Source organism: Prionailurus bengalensis, chromosome E3 (assembly GCF_016509475.1).
Source record: "Prionailurus bengalensis isolate Pbe53 chromosome E3, Fcat_Pben_1.1_paternal_pri, whole genome shotgun sequence".
NCBI lineage: Eukaryota > Metazoa > Chordata > Mammalia > Carnivora > Felidae > Prionailurus > Prionailurus bengalensis.
The window spans coordinates 35,313,058-35,329,807 of NC_057357.1; the positions used below are offsets into that span (position 1 = coordinate 35,313,058).

Genomic DNA, 16,750 nt, shown 5'->3' on the forward strand with positions numbered 1-16,750 from the left:
GTAATGGACTGAATCACCCAGGCACCCCTACTGTGTTGTTTTAAGTCAAAGACATTAAAAAAAAATTTTTTTTAATGTACATTTTTGAGAGAGAGAGACAGACAGACAGAGTATGAGCAGGGGAGGGGCAGAGAGAGAGGGGGACACAAAATCTCAAGCAGGCTTCAGGCTCTGAGGGGTCAGCAGAGAGCCCGATGCGGGGCTCAAACTCACCAACTGTGAGATCATGACCTGAGCCAAAGTCAGACGCTTAGCTGACCTAGCCACCCAGGCGCCCCCAAAGACTGACATTTCTATGCTGGGGAATAGCTCAACTTAGTTCTGTTTCTTTTTAAACATCACTGGTTAGTCGCATGGACTTGTCTGAAAAGATGAGTGAGAAGGGAAAGCCCTGTGAGCCAGACGGCCAGCCCCTGTTCCCTAGGCGCCTGGGTCTGCCAGGGGCATGGGGCAACCTCCTGCTCACCAGGGCAGCACCACCCCCCTACCACTACCCGCCGTGGTTCTAAGCGGCAAGGCTGTGCGTGCAGAATTTACCGTCCGCCGAACACACACAAGCACAAAGACTCAGGACGCCAACTCGCATGTACCTTTTCAGACTAAGCTTTTATTTTTGATATTACAAACCAGTTTTTCTTTATTCACAAACCACTGTAAGTGATATAAACACTAATTTCTAAAGACAGATATACACATTTTCTGGGTTTGCAGATTGCGTGATGTGTGTGTTAAGAAGTCACTATATGCCACACATGATATTAATCTTTTTTTTCCATAATTCATAATAGCAATAGTTATTTAGATAAATGAAAACATTCCAAATAAATACTGTTTAAAAAAATCCAAAATGTCTGTTTACATCTCTGACATACATTTTTAAAATGACTTATTGGCATCTTGGCAGAGTGCCTGGGCAGAAGGTTCTGTAACATCATTTGGCACTCACTGTTCTAAATGATTTTATTAAAACTACATACAGTCATGGGGGAAAGTACAGCTCGTTGATGGAAATCAAAACTGCAAAATAATTTTACTTTAACCAACACAGTTAAGAATTCTATGTTTGTGATTCCAAATACAATGCAAATTCTGGATTTTGACGTCCGAGGCAGTCGGGAGAGAGCTTTGCAGACTCCCGAGGCCCCTTGCTCCTTCCACCTTTCTCCCCTCTGGGGCAGGATGCGTAGCATTTTAATAAGCAGTTTCCTTTAACCCCATCCACCAGGCACCCACTGTCCTAGCACTGCTCTCCAGGTGGGGGAATAAGAATGTCTCTGCGATGCTATAAAACACCCCCGTGGCCCCTCCCTCGCCCCTCCCCCAATCAGGCTGCCGCAAAGAACATGTTACATGCTTCTGGCTGCTTAAGCGGTTCCCCCCCTCCCCCTTCTCTCTTTTCAAGATAACGAGACTCTGTCTTAGATATCGAAGCTACAGAAACTTTGTTTTCAAATCTTGTGAAACTTTATTGATGGTTTAATATCCAACCAATCTTACTGCATGCACGTAGGATGACCGAGAGGAAGCTGGATCACAAACACTTTTTTTTTTTTTTTTACTTTTTTCTTTTTTTTTCTTTTTTTTTTTTTTTTAAGGTTTTGTTTGGTTTTGTTTGAAAGCAGAGTTGTTACAGCGGGTTGGCAGGTTCACAGCGGTGAGTTGATAACTTACTGAAGTGCACGCCTGCACGGGGCCGGCACTGAACACGTGAAGGTTGAACTATGGCGGCCAACTACCCGGGCAGCTTGCCGCTGGTTTTTTTGTTTTTTATTTAAATACAAAAAACAGGAAGACCCGTGACAGATACCCCAACTTAGGTTAACTTTTGTAAACAGGACAACATGGAAAGAGTTCAAACAGAAGTACAGACAAACTGCAATTTTTCGGCTGTGTCACTCTGGCCCTGCTTCACAAGCGGGGGGCTTTGTTCTTCCGGGATGAAGAGGGCGGGCCTATTGTTTTGTGGGTTTTTTTTTTTTGTTTTTTTTTTTTTTTGCTTCCTTCTGACAAGTGTCCTGGGCCTTGGAGACGGAACTAAAGATCCTGGTTTGAGATAATCGTTGGGGACCAGGAAGAGAAGGAGGGCAGGATCTCACGGACTGAAAAATTGCAGGTTGCTCACACAACACGGTCATGTTTCAAAAAGTACCAAGCTGATGAAAATACCATGATTATCTCTACTCAATGATTGCAATACTTGTAAAATGCTTCTATAAATCCGAATATGATTATCATGTAATTCCATAAAAATTATACATCTGTCTCTAACAGTTGTTTACTAGGCTAAAACTAAAGCTTCATAGACTGTTTCTAGAACTTAACAACTCCACTGCACAGATGTAAATTTTATACATTTTTTTTTTTAACTGGTACAAAGGATTTAAGTTTTTATTACTTTCTTTTTTTTGGAAAAAAAGAAAAAAATAGAAACAGTGCTTTTTATCACCTTTTTATTAATGTTATTTTTTCCCTCCCATAATATAAAAGTCAGCAATGATATCAATAATTTATTATACTGGAAGAAATATAAAAAGAATGCTTGTTGATGGCCTAACTAGCAGTTTTTGCCTAAATAACTAGCGGCTGGTTAAGAAGCTGAATACTGCCGGGTGGAATGGTTTAAAGGATGGGTTTGTACAGCTTCATTCAACTTGGATGCAAAAAGTGCTTTTAGAAGCACCCCCTTAATAACAGAACCTTTGGCTTGAACTCAATGAGCAACTTAGAACCGCTGATATATGATTGTTGGTGCAGTGGGTCATTTAGATTGATCAGTTACTATATATTTTTTTCCTTTTAGCCCAAATCCCAGTCCTGATCCCCTAAGACCCTCCCACCCTTCCCCGTTCATAAAATAAAATAATGCAGATGCAGTAAAAAAAAAAAAAAAAAAAAAAAAAAAAAAAAAAAAAAAGACTACTGTAGTCACTTACACTCTTCCCAAACAGCTGATAACCCCAGTAGCTTGATATTCAGCATATATAATTCATTTACATGATATAGCACTCTGGATATGGCCCTAATCCAGTTTTAAGTCATAGCTAGCATCTCTCTATTTCAACCACAGAAAAACTCCTACAGCCAGCAACCAACTACGGAACCTTCAGAAATTAAAGACCCACAATATTAAAATACACAGAACAAAATATCTGAGGTATAAGATAAAAAATGTAATTTTTTCCCTCTTTTTTTTTTTTTTTTTTTTTAAATCTTTAGGGCTGCTAAAATGATGCGTTACTGCATGTATTGCAACACCCAGGCCTCGGAAAGCTTCCTTTCTCCCCACACTGGAAGGTTTTAATGGTTTTGTCATTTAGTATGGAGCAAAGCGGTTGTATCCCCCTCGGTATATACTAGCCTGCAATGAAGAAAGAACGAGACCCACATCATCAGCATGGCTCCTAGTCTTGGCATCAGTCAGGGGTGCAAAAGCATTCTGAAACAAAGCAATTTGAGGGGTGTGTTTTTTACATTTTTCCTTTTGCAACACGTGCGTCATCAAAAAAGACTAATGTGAAAAATAGACACTCAAAAACAACCAAAATGGAGGCACCCTCTACCCGTCCCAGCTCATTCTTGGCCAGTCCTGACCTCCCCCAACAGCTCCTTCTAAAGAAAGGTCCCTGCAAGACCAAATGCGCTCGGCCAGTCCTGCTAGTGAGAAGGTCTCTGACACAGGCTGGACAATGGAACAATTGGCCCCTTCTCTCTTGGTTTGTTTGTGTGATTCATTACTATGACATTCTGTCAGAAAAAGCTCAGTCTACACTCAAGAGGCTGAATATAGACGGCTGATTGGATGCAGTAATTCAACTCTCCTTTCCAACACATTCCTCAAGTGGGCTAGGTGTTGAGGCAGAGTTGCTGAATGCAAAATCAGGATGAAAATTTAAATCAACTGCTTACTTGACTTGGCTCAACAACCTGGATGGAATTTGCTCTTGAGAGGGGAGTTTACAGATGAATTGCTTGATGTAATTGAGCTTGTACAAAATAATATGTTTCCAAATCATGGCTGAATTTCTATGACCAAGCTCCAGTGACTCGTCTGGCCATGGCTTTAGATGGCTATGAGGTGGCACTTAGCTATTTACTTTTTCTAGAAGTATTGGCGATTCAAATGAATGCCTATGGGGATTTATTTTTAGGATAAGGACTGATATTCTTGACCCCAAGCAGAAAACTGCATGCCAAAAGCTTTGTAATGATTGCATACGCTCTCACGTGATGGGCACGTCTTACTGTACTCAAGAGTTTTAGTGCATAGAAGTTTGAACAAGTACAGGCAAATTCACCCCACCCTCACCTCCCATTTTTGCCCTCCCCCCCACCCCTCCCAAAACAAAAACCCAGACCCCCCCAAAAAAAAAAACAAAAACAAAAGACAATTCCCAAACCCAGCTGATTCCTTCTAATTCCTTATGTACTAGGCACACACACAAAGTGTGCCCCTCTCTCTATTTTCTTTCCTGGGCGACTATGACTTTAAACATGAATTGTAATAGGGGAGGAGAGGCAGTCAGATTCTCAGCTGCCTGACAGCAGAGGTCTGGAAGTGTGCAGCTTAGCTCCTCTGAAGTCTGTGCTGGGGCTGGAACCTTGGGGCTATGTGAATGAGCAGCAAGGGAGGGAAAAAAAAAAGAAAAAAAAAAGTTCTGCATTGACACTGCATTCTGTTAGTGATGGATTTAATTATCAAAATGACTAATTATTCCATTAAGGTAAGTGCTCTGCTAGGTGAGACTTGCAAAATTAGAAATATAATAACTTACATGCACTACATTGCCAAGAAATTAAGACATTTATCAAGTTTACTGGGAGGATTAATGTGGCATTTTAGCTGCTGTTAGCACAAGAGACAAATTCAATTAAGGGGAAGTGAGAGTACGTCAACCGTCAACCCGTAGTAAGGTCCCAGCTGGGGGAAGGGAAGGGAAGCAGGAAGAAATGAGGAAGAGGAGGGACTGGTACTCACCATGGCACCAACGCTGTAGGTGGGGGCTGGAGCAAGTGTGTGGTGGTAGGGGTCGGCAGCATAAACTCGTCCGTAACTGAAAGGAAAATGCAGGTGAAGATTAATTCATTATATGCTATTACAGAGTCATGATAACAACCATAAAATACAAAAATACCAAGACAGTGCAGAGGGGCCCTACTCATTTTCAGAGAGAAGCCCGTCTGTGCCCAACACATTCTTCTGTCCATTTAACCTTGTGTGAGATAATATTCACTTTCTCTCATTGAACCATTTCTACACAGGTCAATCACAGGGCTACCGCAGAGACTGAGGCAGGCAGAGGAAACAACTTGAAGGAGTGGTTTCAAGAAGCCCAGCACCCACAGAGGACATGTTACTCTCAAGAGAGACTGTCTTTTCTCCTAATTCAGCTGCTATCGATCAGGCGAGACAAGGTGGATCACAAAGGGTAAAGTGGCCTGGTCTGTGCAGTTAGGGGCCAACATCTCAGAAGAGGAAACAACAGAGGTACTGAAGAGGAGGATCCTTGAAGGGTGTGTAGGACCTTTCCGCACCACACGAGAATTAGTCTGATTTGATTTCGATACTATCACCCCAAATCATCTACCTCATCAATCTCTGGTCAGGTTCTAAGAAGGGACACATTTCAGACAATGTTTCTTGATGATGTGATCTCATCTTTGAGTTTTTCTATACCTTTCTCCCACCCTCCTTCCTCTACTGCTATGCCTTCTAGCACAGGCTTAGGAATATAAATGAAGACGAGAAGGATGCCTACTGTGTGTCAGGAACTGAACACAGCAACAAATCAGAAATTAAGATTCAGAGAGTTTAGGTTATTTGCTCAAAGTCATAAAGCCAAACAGAGTGAGGGCTGATTCTTTAGTTTCTCAGGGCAACCTGGATGCTCATTCCAAGGTGTCAAGAACCCCTACTTGAATGACCTTCTAAGTACCTTCTTTGAGACAGTGTGAACATTAGTCTTTTGGTAATGATCAAAGCTGAGGTGCAGGTTAAACTGGGTTAGGTTCCCTGGAAGCACAGTCTGAAATGGAGATTCTTGCCCACATGCCTTGTGGAGGAGTGCTTTCAAGAGGAGGACAGAGAGGTGAGCAGGTTGGAGCATGAGAACAAAGACGTAAGGATGTGGTCTGGAAACCAGCTTCTACCTGATCCTGCAGAGTTGATCCTGCTTGGGGGCAAGTGCCTTGGTTTTTAATGCCCATGTAAGGTAAGCATCATCTGTGGGCCTCCTTAAGGAATGGAGGGTAACTTCTGAGTTAAAATGACTCTTGGGCAGTGGGTAGGTCTCTGAAGGAGGCAGCAGCTGTGTGCTGTTACCAACCAACACAGCAGCTGGAGGATGCACGTACTGGCCACTAAACGGGATCTGTGCCAATTATCAACAGCTTGTGACTCTTGGACTTTGCTTTAAGGAATGAAGGAACAAGGTAGGAATAAACGTCTGTATTATCAACCTTAAGCTCACCTCTCAACTTTTAAAGTCTCATTTGCATTTACTGTTATTCCTTTCCTTTCCAATCTCTTCCCCATTTTCCTTCCAGTCATCTTTCTCACGGTAGGTGGATAAGAATGTACTGGATGGGTCTCATTTAGTTGCTCACATCATGGAGCCTGGGACAATGGGAAGAAGCTGGGGTGAAGGACCTTTAACTCTTCAAATGAGAAAAAAAATTTTTTTTGATTATACCAAATTCTCATTACAAATGTCTTACTCTTAAACACACCCTGCCTGTTTCAAAGGGCACTGAGCTCACATGAGGCTTTCTGCTTCAACACTGTGGTCTCCTCATCTTCCAAAGCAGTGACAAGAACGGATGTTTCTTTTCTGAGGTGATTCTCTCAGGGAAAGTAACGGTCAACCCCCTCTTGCTTTTCATTTTTTGGAACACCCTTGATTGATTTGGCTCAATCAGGTGACCTTTAGTCAACAATGCTCTCTGTCTCTGGGAGGAAGAATGGAGGTAAGTCCAAGACAGAAGGTGTGTTAAAACCAGAAGAAGGATGACGTTTTTGAAGAAATCGTATATTCATGGAGATCCCTCATGAAAGCTGGGCCTCTGCCCACGTAAGTAGAAGTAGATGTGAACAGGGGTCAAAGGACATGATATATGACTGACGCTGTTTTCATTTTGTGAGAAGATAGTCTTTCATTGGTCTAGAGAAAAAAGGAACTGCTAATCGGATTATTTTAATGCACTTTCACCCAGGAAAGCTGGTTGTATGAACAGGACATAAAATGCAAAGATAAACTGAAAAGCCTTGCTCTGGCAAAGCATCATTTTGATGGGATTTCTTCAAGACGAGTGTGAAAATGCCCATTTATAGAAATTAATTTTTTTGTTTTAATTTGGGGAATGGTTTTACTGTGGCAAAAATTTCCTCTTTTGGGGAGATAATGTATCCACAGTCTGAATGTTTTCAATGAGAAGAGAGCTCCCACCCTTGCCCTCCACATACTTTAATGGTAAATTCTTTTTTGACTATAACACTGGGCAGAGCTTCAACCTTTGTGGAAAACCCAAGGTAACAATTTGGCAGCATTCTCTTCCAACGCAGAAGAAAAATACAGCAGCACTGAACTATTCCTCGTAAATGAGCAGGCTCCTTTTCTCCTCAGGGTGACCTCTACCTTCAGAATCCGATGGTTTTATTATGATTAATAAATTTCATTTCCACAGAGGAAAAGGGACCATGTCAGCTCAAACTGAAAGCAAGGAGGCTTCTTTTCAAATGCTAATTTCTAAACACGCCCTTGTGTGACACTACAATTTAGACACAAGGTTATTAGGGAAGACGTGGACTTGAGCACTACTCTTGCAGCAGAAATACCAGGCACGTCAGCGACCTAATGTCCTCAGAGCTGGCTAAGCACAGCCCAAAGGAAAAATGGCAATTCCCAGGGACCTCAGTGGGAGTGATGAGAAAATGTCTTACAACCGCCATGTTACGACCAACCTGCACATATCCTCACCCTCCATGACACCCATCCCTGGCCAAAGTAGACAATGGTGCAATCAGGTCATGATGCTCTCTGTGTCCCCACAATGTATCCATCAGAAATTACAGATGAAATCTTCCATGTGTCCACTTTACTCCCTTCATGTTACCACCACCTTAACCTAACCCATCAGCGTTTCATCAGAAGCAAATCCACAACAGCCTTAAATCTTGTCTCTGTGGTTCTACTCTTGCCTCTTCAAACCACAAGCCATTTATATCTATAGCTAACAAATCTACTTCTATCATATTCTATCCATCCATCAGCCATCTAGTTAAATATAAATCTAAACACATCACTTCCCTGTTTAAAACCCTTCAACGGTTTATAAAACCCAAATTTGCATGTGTTGCCCTGCCCCTCTTTCAATCCTGTCTTTTCCTATCCACCCCTTGCTCACTGTGCTCCAGGCACATTGGCCTCATCACTGCTCCATGAACACATGCAAATTAATTCATTTCTTACCGTCTTGCCACTTGCCCACCCTTCATGTAACATAGCAAGTCTATAATAATTTTGTTTACTTACCTCTCTGATTATTTACCGCCCCCCCCACCCAGGAATGTCAGCCCCATGAAGGTTGCGTCAAGTCTATTTTGTTTGCATTTTTGTCTCCAGCATGTGCCAAAGAACTGGCCACAGTGCAGGTGAACAAGGGGCCAAGCCAATGCCACTGCGTGACTAAAGGCAGCAAGAGGGAGGAGTAAACAGGAGAGAAGTATTGTGTCAGCAGCAAAGAGTCTTCCAGATAGGCTTTCTGAAGATACCAGGTCAGCTGCTCCCAAAGACATTCAAAACCCTTAAGACACTCAGAAGAAAAGTTTCTGGGGAGTCTGAAGATACAGAGTGTGTAATTTCACATCACCCCTGAGAGTTCACAGAACAGTGGCCAAGTTGCCATCAAGCTCATCAAAATCCTTCAGGGAAAAGCCAAACAAACAATGAAGTAAGAGATAACAGCTTTGCTGGTGACTTCACCACAGCTTGTAGCCATGCCATCATGAACCTACTTTTTTTGACCTTAGCATCAAGTGAAAAGCAGGAAGCCACCCATGGTGCTAGGGAGAGGAGAAGGCATGAGACAAGAAAGCCCAAGGTCAAGTTCTGCCTTTGCAATGTCCTTACTCAGAGACTAGGCAAATCGTTCTCCCTGAGCCTCATTTTCCTGTTCATAAAATGGTATTGTTGGGTTTGAGGCCTGCCTACTTCACAGATGAAGTGCATGAAAAGAAACCAGGTACATTTTAAAGCACTCTACAGATACAAGAGATTGTGATGCAGGGGATCAGAGTCCGAGTTCACCAAGCCAGGCTCTCTCTCCTGCCCAGATCTCGGGTCTGTAGAGGCAAGGGAAGGATTCTATTCTAATATGATCATGTGCAGCTCTAGCAATCAACCTACAGATACTTTTGGAGTTAAGCGCTACCTAATTTAGGAGTTACAGAGGTAGTTAAAACTGCTGCATTTGGGCATAAGGTTATGTTGGAGAAAAACAAGTAATGCTGCCCACTGAATGGGGAACTCAAACTGTGTAGGTTGAAGTGCTTTGCCAATTCTATTGAGAGATGCAAATATTACTTATTATTAACATCTGAATCTCATTGAAACAAGGGGGATGCTAATGAAATACAATAGAGCTGTGCTGGTACCACACCAGCATTCTAAGAGTGAACTGATTTTCTTACAGGGACATAGGAAGGACACTAATTAATTTCACTGCCTGTATTTTACTCTCTATCCCAGTTGAGAGCCTTTATACCCCTAGGACCTTTATTCTTCCTGGAGCATCACTTCTCCATGCCTTTGGTCCCAGAGATAGCTTGGGGAAACCCTGGGGAGCAGAAAGGTGAGTGAAGAACTCCCCCAGAGATGGAGTTCACAGTTGATGGACAGCCCAATTGCAGCAAGAAGGTGTGACAGAGAAGTGTTGCAAAGTATGCTTCCAAAAGAGTATGCATTCTGACCCCTGGGGTCTCTGCATCGCCGTTAGGGACTATAGTGTCCTCCTAATTATGTATCTAAGATATAGTCTACAAGGCATTAGGGAAAATGAACCCATGCAACACAGTATGCAAAGGGAGCACTACACCATAACCCTGTAGTTGTAACAGCCTGCCCTTTGGAAAGCAATGGTGTAGCTAAGGGATGTTCCTCTGCACTTTCCCGTGGAGGGTCAACTGAGGTCTGGACCCTTGCATGGCTCACCCCAGTCTGGGCATCTGAGGCAACAGGTGAGAAGAAAGACAGAAGTTAACCTGCACAAGAAGACGGATCCCCACCTACCCAGATGTTCATCCTGCTTCATCACTCTGCTTTCTTGAGCTTTTCCAAATGAAAACCAAAGGGCTTTTTGAAGAAAGCCCTTTGGTTTTCATTGTTGCTGGTGTAATTCAATCAGTTTTTTTCCTCCCATCCTGAGAGAAAGCATATGGGATATGTGCTTCAGATCAGGCATTCTTTGCATTTGGGAAAATACTCTGCTCTTGGCAATTCTCAGTGGCAAAAGGAGCCACACTCGATACCAGTCAGGAAGAGGAAGAAAAAGACTGATGCAAGGCATGTGGGTTTTGGAATCCCTCAGCTCTGCTCCAGCTATGGTTCCTTCCCTGATCCAACTGCAAATCAATCTATTTTCAAAAATAGAGTCTTATGGGCATTTATACTTTCCAACTCACCCATCCCATACTCATCACTAAAAAACATGCAGCAGAACACAGTAAGATCCCATGGTCCTACTGAAAGAGGTGAAAGACTGACAAATCCCTTAATGATTTTGGACTGCAGGATGTGATCAGTCCCCTTGGCTTGTGGGGTTTCTGTTAGCTAAGGATGCAGACAAAATTCCTCATTTCAAAAGATGAAAGAATGCAACCTAGAGTAAGGCGGTCACAGAACGCCCTTCCAATTCCTTCCTGATTTAAGGTAAATGGGCTCTCACTTTCATGTATATAAACACGTACCATGCAAGCCTTCCTTTCTCAAATCATAGAACCCCACAACTTATAGGCTGTGCAGTCTGGGCTGCCATAATGTGTACTGGTGTCAGAAGATATCTAGCTTTAGCCTAGACCATGACTTCCACATTTATAGACCATGAAGGATGACCAAGCTTTATTCTAAAAACGTCTCAAGATACATGAGAGAGGAACTTAACCAGTCCCACAACTCAAAATATCCAGAAAATCACTTCAAATATAGCAAAACCTCCAAAAAAGGACATGAGTAGAAATGGAAGAAATTCTCCAAGTGAACAACACAGAGTTGTCTCAAGTGGACTCTGACATTTCCAAATCCTGTTGCCGCTCACTTCCTTACCCTGGATTTGAAATGGTTACCTTCACTAATCACTTAGTACAGTTTTCAGCCTCATGTTTTCTTTGCTCAGAACCAGTAAAGAAAGCATCTTATGGGCTCTCTAGCGTCTAAATGGGAAGCCACATGGTTTTCTCATCCAAACTGTGACACATCTGAACTGTGTCTACATAAGTATGCACATAAATCCAACACCTAGAACATCTGTGAGAAATAGATCATACCACCCATGGCAAATCAGATGGTATCACCCTTTCTGTACCCTGTCCATGCAATCAGAAACCTCTTCCAATTCTGAATCCCAACAGAACAGGTCTGAGATCGTAACCATGATTCTGGATTCATCAGAGCAGAGTAGCAGCCACTACCTGGGAGTGGAGAAGACACAGTAAATCCTGCTCTTGGCCAAAGACTCAGAGCCACACTCTCTTTAATGCGAAGCTCAAGGCCATCTTTCTCTTAAAAATGCTGTTTCACCTTCCTTGTGTCCTGACAGTTGCTCTACCAAAATCACTAAGAGTTTCCCATCATGCTTGGAAATCAACATGGTGCCCCAGATAGGGTTTAACCTACTGGGGGAACCACAAAGAGTAATCTCTGAAAGTTTATCTCCTCTCTGGGCCACTTCCTCCGTCTGGGAATGGAAATAATGGTCCATATCGACTGTATAAGGCAATAGTGAGTTGAGATGAGGGTTACCAGTTAGTCAGCAACCAAATGGGTGTCAGTTATTGATGCTATCAAGATGGTTAGGATTACAGCTTTTGCCTTCTGTCTATTCCAGGTGGGGTCACAACACTAAAGTCCATGGCGTACATGTGTCAAAACTACCCCTGAAGTAAGCATCCGGAGGCCCCACACCCTATGTAAGCAGATCAAGGATTCTAAGAGGTTAACTAGCACGGCAAGAACAACTAGCACGCCCACGCACACACATTATATTCTCACTTGGAGGCAAAATGGAAACATAAAGTCAGGAAGCACTGCCAACATACAGATTATCTGTCACAATATTTTAATTCCAGGTGAGTATCCCTCACTTCTAAGAGGCCAGTTCCTGGGGCACACAAACCCTTTCAATATTCATTTGAGCAAAATGAATGAAAATATAGCTCTGGAATGGTATTGGCCAATAAAAATATAATGAGCCAAAGATGAGCCATTTTAAGTTTTATAGTGGCCACATTGAAAAAGTGAAAAGAAACAGATGCAGCTCATTTTTAGATGTTAATTAAAATATCACTTCAATGTGTAATCAACTTAAAGCTTATTAATGAAATATTTTACATAATTTTTGTACTACGGTTTCCAAATCTAGTATGTATTTCATACTTACAGCTCATCTCTGTTTTGACCCACCACATTTCAAGGGCTGTAGTTATTGGCCACCATACTGCAAAACACAACTCTAGAAAAACCCATCCTATGTTTTCCTTACCATTGACAGGGGAAAGGTTCCTGACTGATCAGTTCTAAGGTTCGAAGTGTGATCTGAGGGCTCCTGTATTAGAATTACCTGGCAGTACTTGAAAGTGCAGATTTTCAAGCTCCTTCTCCAGACCTATAAATCAGAATCTCTGGGGCAGAGGCATGGGAAGAGAAAAGGGATTCTGCATTTGTAATAAGGGTGATTTTCATGCAGTCTAACATTTGATAATTGCTGTTCTATTTTTTTTTTTAATTCAAATTCTGCACTGATATAGCAACTTCCTCAGTCAGGCCAATTCAGAGATTTCTGGTTATCTTTAATGTTTATAAGTAAACTGATAGAGACATTTTATTTTTATAGGGTATTGTTGCCTGTAACAAGCTTTGAACTATGCCTAGTGCACAGCAAGCTCTCAATAAATGTTATAATTATTTTTACTAAGTTCCTGTGTTTATATGTTCCCCGAACACCCTGCACTCCCCTATTATAATACACATCACATTTTATTGGAAACAGACCAATTAACTACAAATCAATTTCCTGCATGACAACTTTGCTGAATAATCAAATAACCAAAATGCAGGAAAGACAATTAGATAAAGTTTGCTGAAGGATCAATTAGGGGAATGGCCAATTTGGAAACTTCTCAATATTATCTGAAGCTGTGTGTGTGTGTGTGCACGTGCCTGTGTGAGCATGTGCATGCACAAGTTGGGCAGGGATAGAAGGAAGGAAGGAAGGGATGATGCCACCCCATGTGCCCATGCACTTGCTTCTAGTAATTACTTAATACACTACATAGCAGCCTGTTTACAGAGGATGGTTTTAATGGTGTTGGAAGATGACCATTTGGTCAAGGCTTTTTTGCAGACCTCCACCCTTACCTAGTGTCCAGTACTGACAAAGAACTGGGAGTGTATCCCCAGGTTGGCTTTCCATGCCTCTAAGATGGTACCTGGCCCAGTGGAGGCGGCAAGAGTTGCTACCGGATGGAGACCCAGCCTCCACCCGTACCCCATAACACACAAGCATTCACACACACTCTCTTGGGCAGGGGGCAGCTGGGAGCCAGGATCTGGCATCCAAAACAACTAGTTCCAAGTTTCTGGTAGTTTTCAGGAAATTATCCTGTTAGTTGACTCTTAGACACTGATTTTCAGCAAAAGAAAGATTTGGGGAGAAGTGACCTGGAACAGACATCTCTGGGAATACACAGAATGTTCCCTGACAAGGCAGCTGCTCCCTTCACTCTGTCCCTGCACCCAGACCAATCCCCTGTACATCAGACTATTCAACACACACCTGCTGATGAAGGGGATGGCCCAAGTCAAATAAACACCGAGCGGAGCAGCCATTTATAGAACCATCAAGTTCCCTTGAGCCCCCTCAACATGTTAAGAACTATGTTCTCTCACAAATACTAGCTTTTTACGAGCAAGACAGGGCAGCTGAAAAACGTAGGAGAATTCCATCTGGAGGCAAAGGTCAATGTTCCAAGGTCAAAACACAAGAAACACGTGGGGGCAGTGTGGTCTAGTGGTAAGAACCTCATCATCAGAGGCATTCCATTGTGCTTTGTGACAGGTTACCAAAGTTCTCTGGGCCTGAGCATTTTTTTTTTTTCTTTTTTACCTCCAAAGTGAGGATGAGGGTGATTTCTACCTCACTGAGCTGGTGTAATAAATCATATGTTCATGTCTACACATGCACATACATGCACATGTAGGTATGTATGTATCCATATAATTTATCATGCTTGCTAGCACACAGAATTTGCTCAACGAACAACAGGAAGTGATCATTACACCCTGGAGAATTCAGCAAAGTCCATTTGAGGCACAGCTACTGCAGGGATTGAGGGCTCACTCATCATCAGTAGTGACAAAAAGCCTTAGCGCTTTATGGAAATACCTGGCTCACCCTCGGAACAAGAGGAAGAGGGTGGACATTTAACACAGACAATCTCATCGGCTTTTCATCTGCTGCCCTCTGCTACTTGTTCTCCTGTCAAAATGCAGCCCGAAGACTATCACTTTGGCTCTTCCTTCACCACGGTCCTAACCTAAGCCACTGTCACCCCTCCCTGGACTGCTGCAAAACACTCCCAACAGGCACCCTCTCTCCTCTTGCCATCCCGTAATCTGTTCCCCACAATGCAGTCTAACTCACCATTTAAACATTAAGGCGGATCACAGGTGACCCTTCAGTGCCTTCCTACCGCACTTAAATCTTGAACGGTTTCGTCTGATTCTCCTGAGCCCTGTTTGTCTTCCTGATTTTATCTCCAAAGCTGTTACTTGTCCTTATGCTGCACATCTTGCTGGGCCTGGCCACCTCTGGCATGTCTCACTCACATGGCCCTGATACATGCTGCCCATTCAGCCTGAAATGCTTACCGTTCCACAGTTACGTTCCTGGCTGCACCCTCACTAGATTCAGGTCCCCGTTCAAATGTCACCCTCTCAGATCTTCTGTGACCACTGAACCTAAGGTAGCATTTCATCCTATTTTCGGTCCACCCCTCTGCTCTTTGATTCATTAGAGCTGTTGTAGAACTTAACTTACATGCAAGAATATTCCATGCCTATCCATCTACATGTTGGGGGTGTGGTCTCCACTAGAAAGGGGGCAAGGAGGCTCTTTGAAGGAAGGGCTCCTCTTGGCTTATTTAATGCTATGTCCCGAGGGCTCATAACAGTTGCTGATACACAATGATGACTCAATACATATTAATTAAGTGAAATGAATTTCCAGCTGCTCGGCCAAAATAAGTAACTTGCTTTTCGACCTCCATTCTCGGGCAAGACCCATATTCTACTTCTACTACAATCACTAGCCGGTCCTGGGAAAGTTCTGATGAATCAGAGCGGCCGCTTCCAGCCTTGAGTCTAATAAGGGAAAACCATCTTGTCCCTTTTGCAGTCTCTTACAGGATCTGACTCATGAAAGGGTCTCATTGCTACAGAATGAGAAGCTGAGTGTCCAAGGTGGGGAGGCACTGTATGCTGAGGGTTCAGCGCTGTTGTCAAAAGGCCAGTCGCCAGTGTCACCCACATGGGTACTTATCTTTCAGGAGCAACCAAACCAAAACAACGAACACCATTGCTGGAGACACTGAGTAAGAAAATAAATGTAAATACAGTCTCACAAGCCACACATGCTAATGAGAAACGTTTCTTCTACGTGGCTAGCCAAAGCAGAACCAACATTTTGGCATCCTCTCCAAATGACCCAAGTAACAAACCGTCACGTTTCCTTTGGAAACAGGAAGAAACAACCCTTCAGTGCTGCCAGTACCGTCTGGCAATTTTCACCTCACCATCTCTACCCGAGCCAGAGACAAACCCGGTCAGCTCTGCCCCGAGAGGCAGCTGTGCAAGAATAACACATCTTTATAAGAATTTCAGTTATAAAATCCACCAGGCCCTCAGAACTGAGGTTTTAAGCATCTTGTTGATTTCTTTCTTCATCTAAAAGGAGAGAAATTGGCTTGTGTCAAATGCTGAAATCCAGTAGATACCGGGATTCAAGAGACCTGCACTTTGGAGTGTTCTGCATGTGGGGATGGTTTTGTTGATTAGAATGGGGATGCCCTGGGTTTTCCCAGCATGGGGGAGGGGGCACATGAGGAGCTCCCCTCGGGGTCTTCATTGAAACCATGAGTACACAACCTCTGTAACCGACCGGTTCTGTTTTTCCATATTCACTTTATGAGGAGGGAGGACTGGCTAGGAGATAATTTGACATTTGATTGATACGGGTGTCTCCTTTTTCATGCTTGGTTCAGAATTCAGACTTCAAATGGGACCTTATGAAGCATGCAACATATTATTAATACGGCCATCAAAGCAACAGGGATATCTCTCTCAATTTGAAATCTGATCAATAGCAATTCATTAAGAATTTACTGAAGAGCCATCCTAAATCAGATAAGGTAAGGTGAACACACTCGGTCTACCCAGGCAAACTTTCATTATCTGCTGCCTCTTTCAGCAATAGTGTATGTGGA

At 43.0% G+C, this 16,750-nt stretch overlaps 1 protein-coding gene across 32 annotated transcripts in view; it reads right to left on the reverse strand.

Moving 5' to 3' along the window:
• Positions 1 to 587: 587 nt before the first annotated feature.
• RBFOX1 (RNA binding fox-1 homolog 1) overlaps positions 588 to 16,750 on the reverse strand; it is a 1,791,866-nt gene continuing 1,775,703 nt past the window's right edge. For 9 of the 32 annotated variants that reach the window (XM_043560589.1, XM_043560596.1, XM_043560594.1 and 6 more), the window contains 2 exons: positions 4,976 to 5,051; positions 4,376 to 4,605 (listed from right to left, as the gene is read on the reverse strand). In XM_043560589.1, coding sequence (XP_043416524.1) covers positions 4,458 to 4,605; positions 4,976 to 5,051 — 224 coding nt within the window. In that variant the 3' untranslated portion in view covers positions 4,376 to 4,457. Of the gene's footprint in view, positions 3,437 to 4,374; positions 4,606 to 4,975; positions 5,052 to 16,750 lie in introns of those variants that run through there. The other 23 variants (XM_043560603.1, XM_043560586.1, XM_043560601.1 and 20 more) reach the window with 7 other exon arrangements.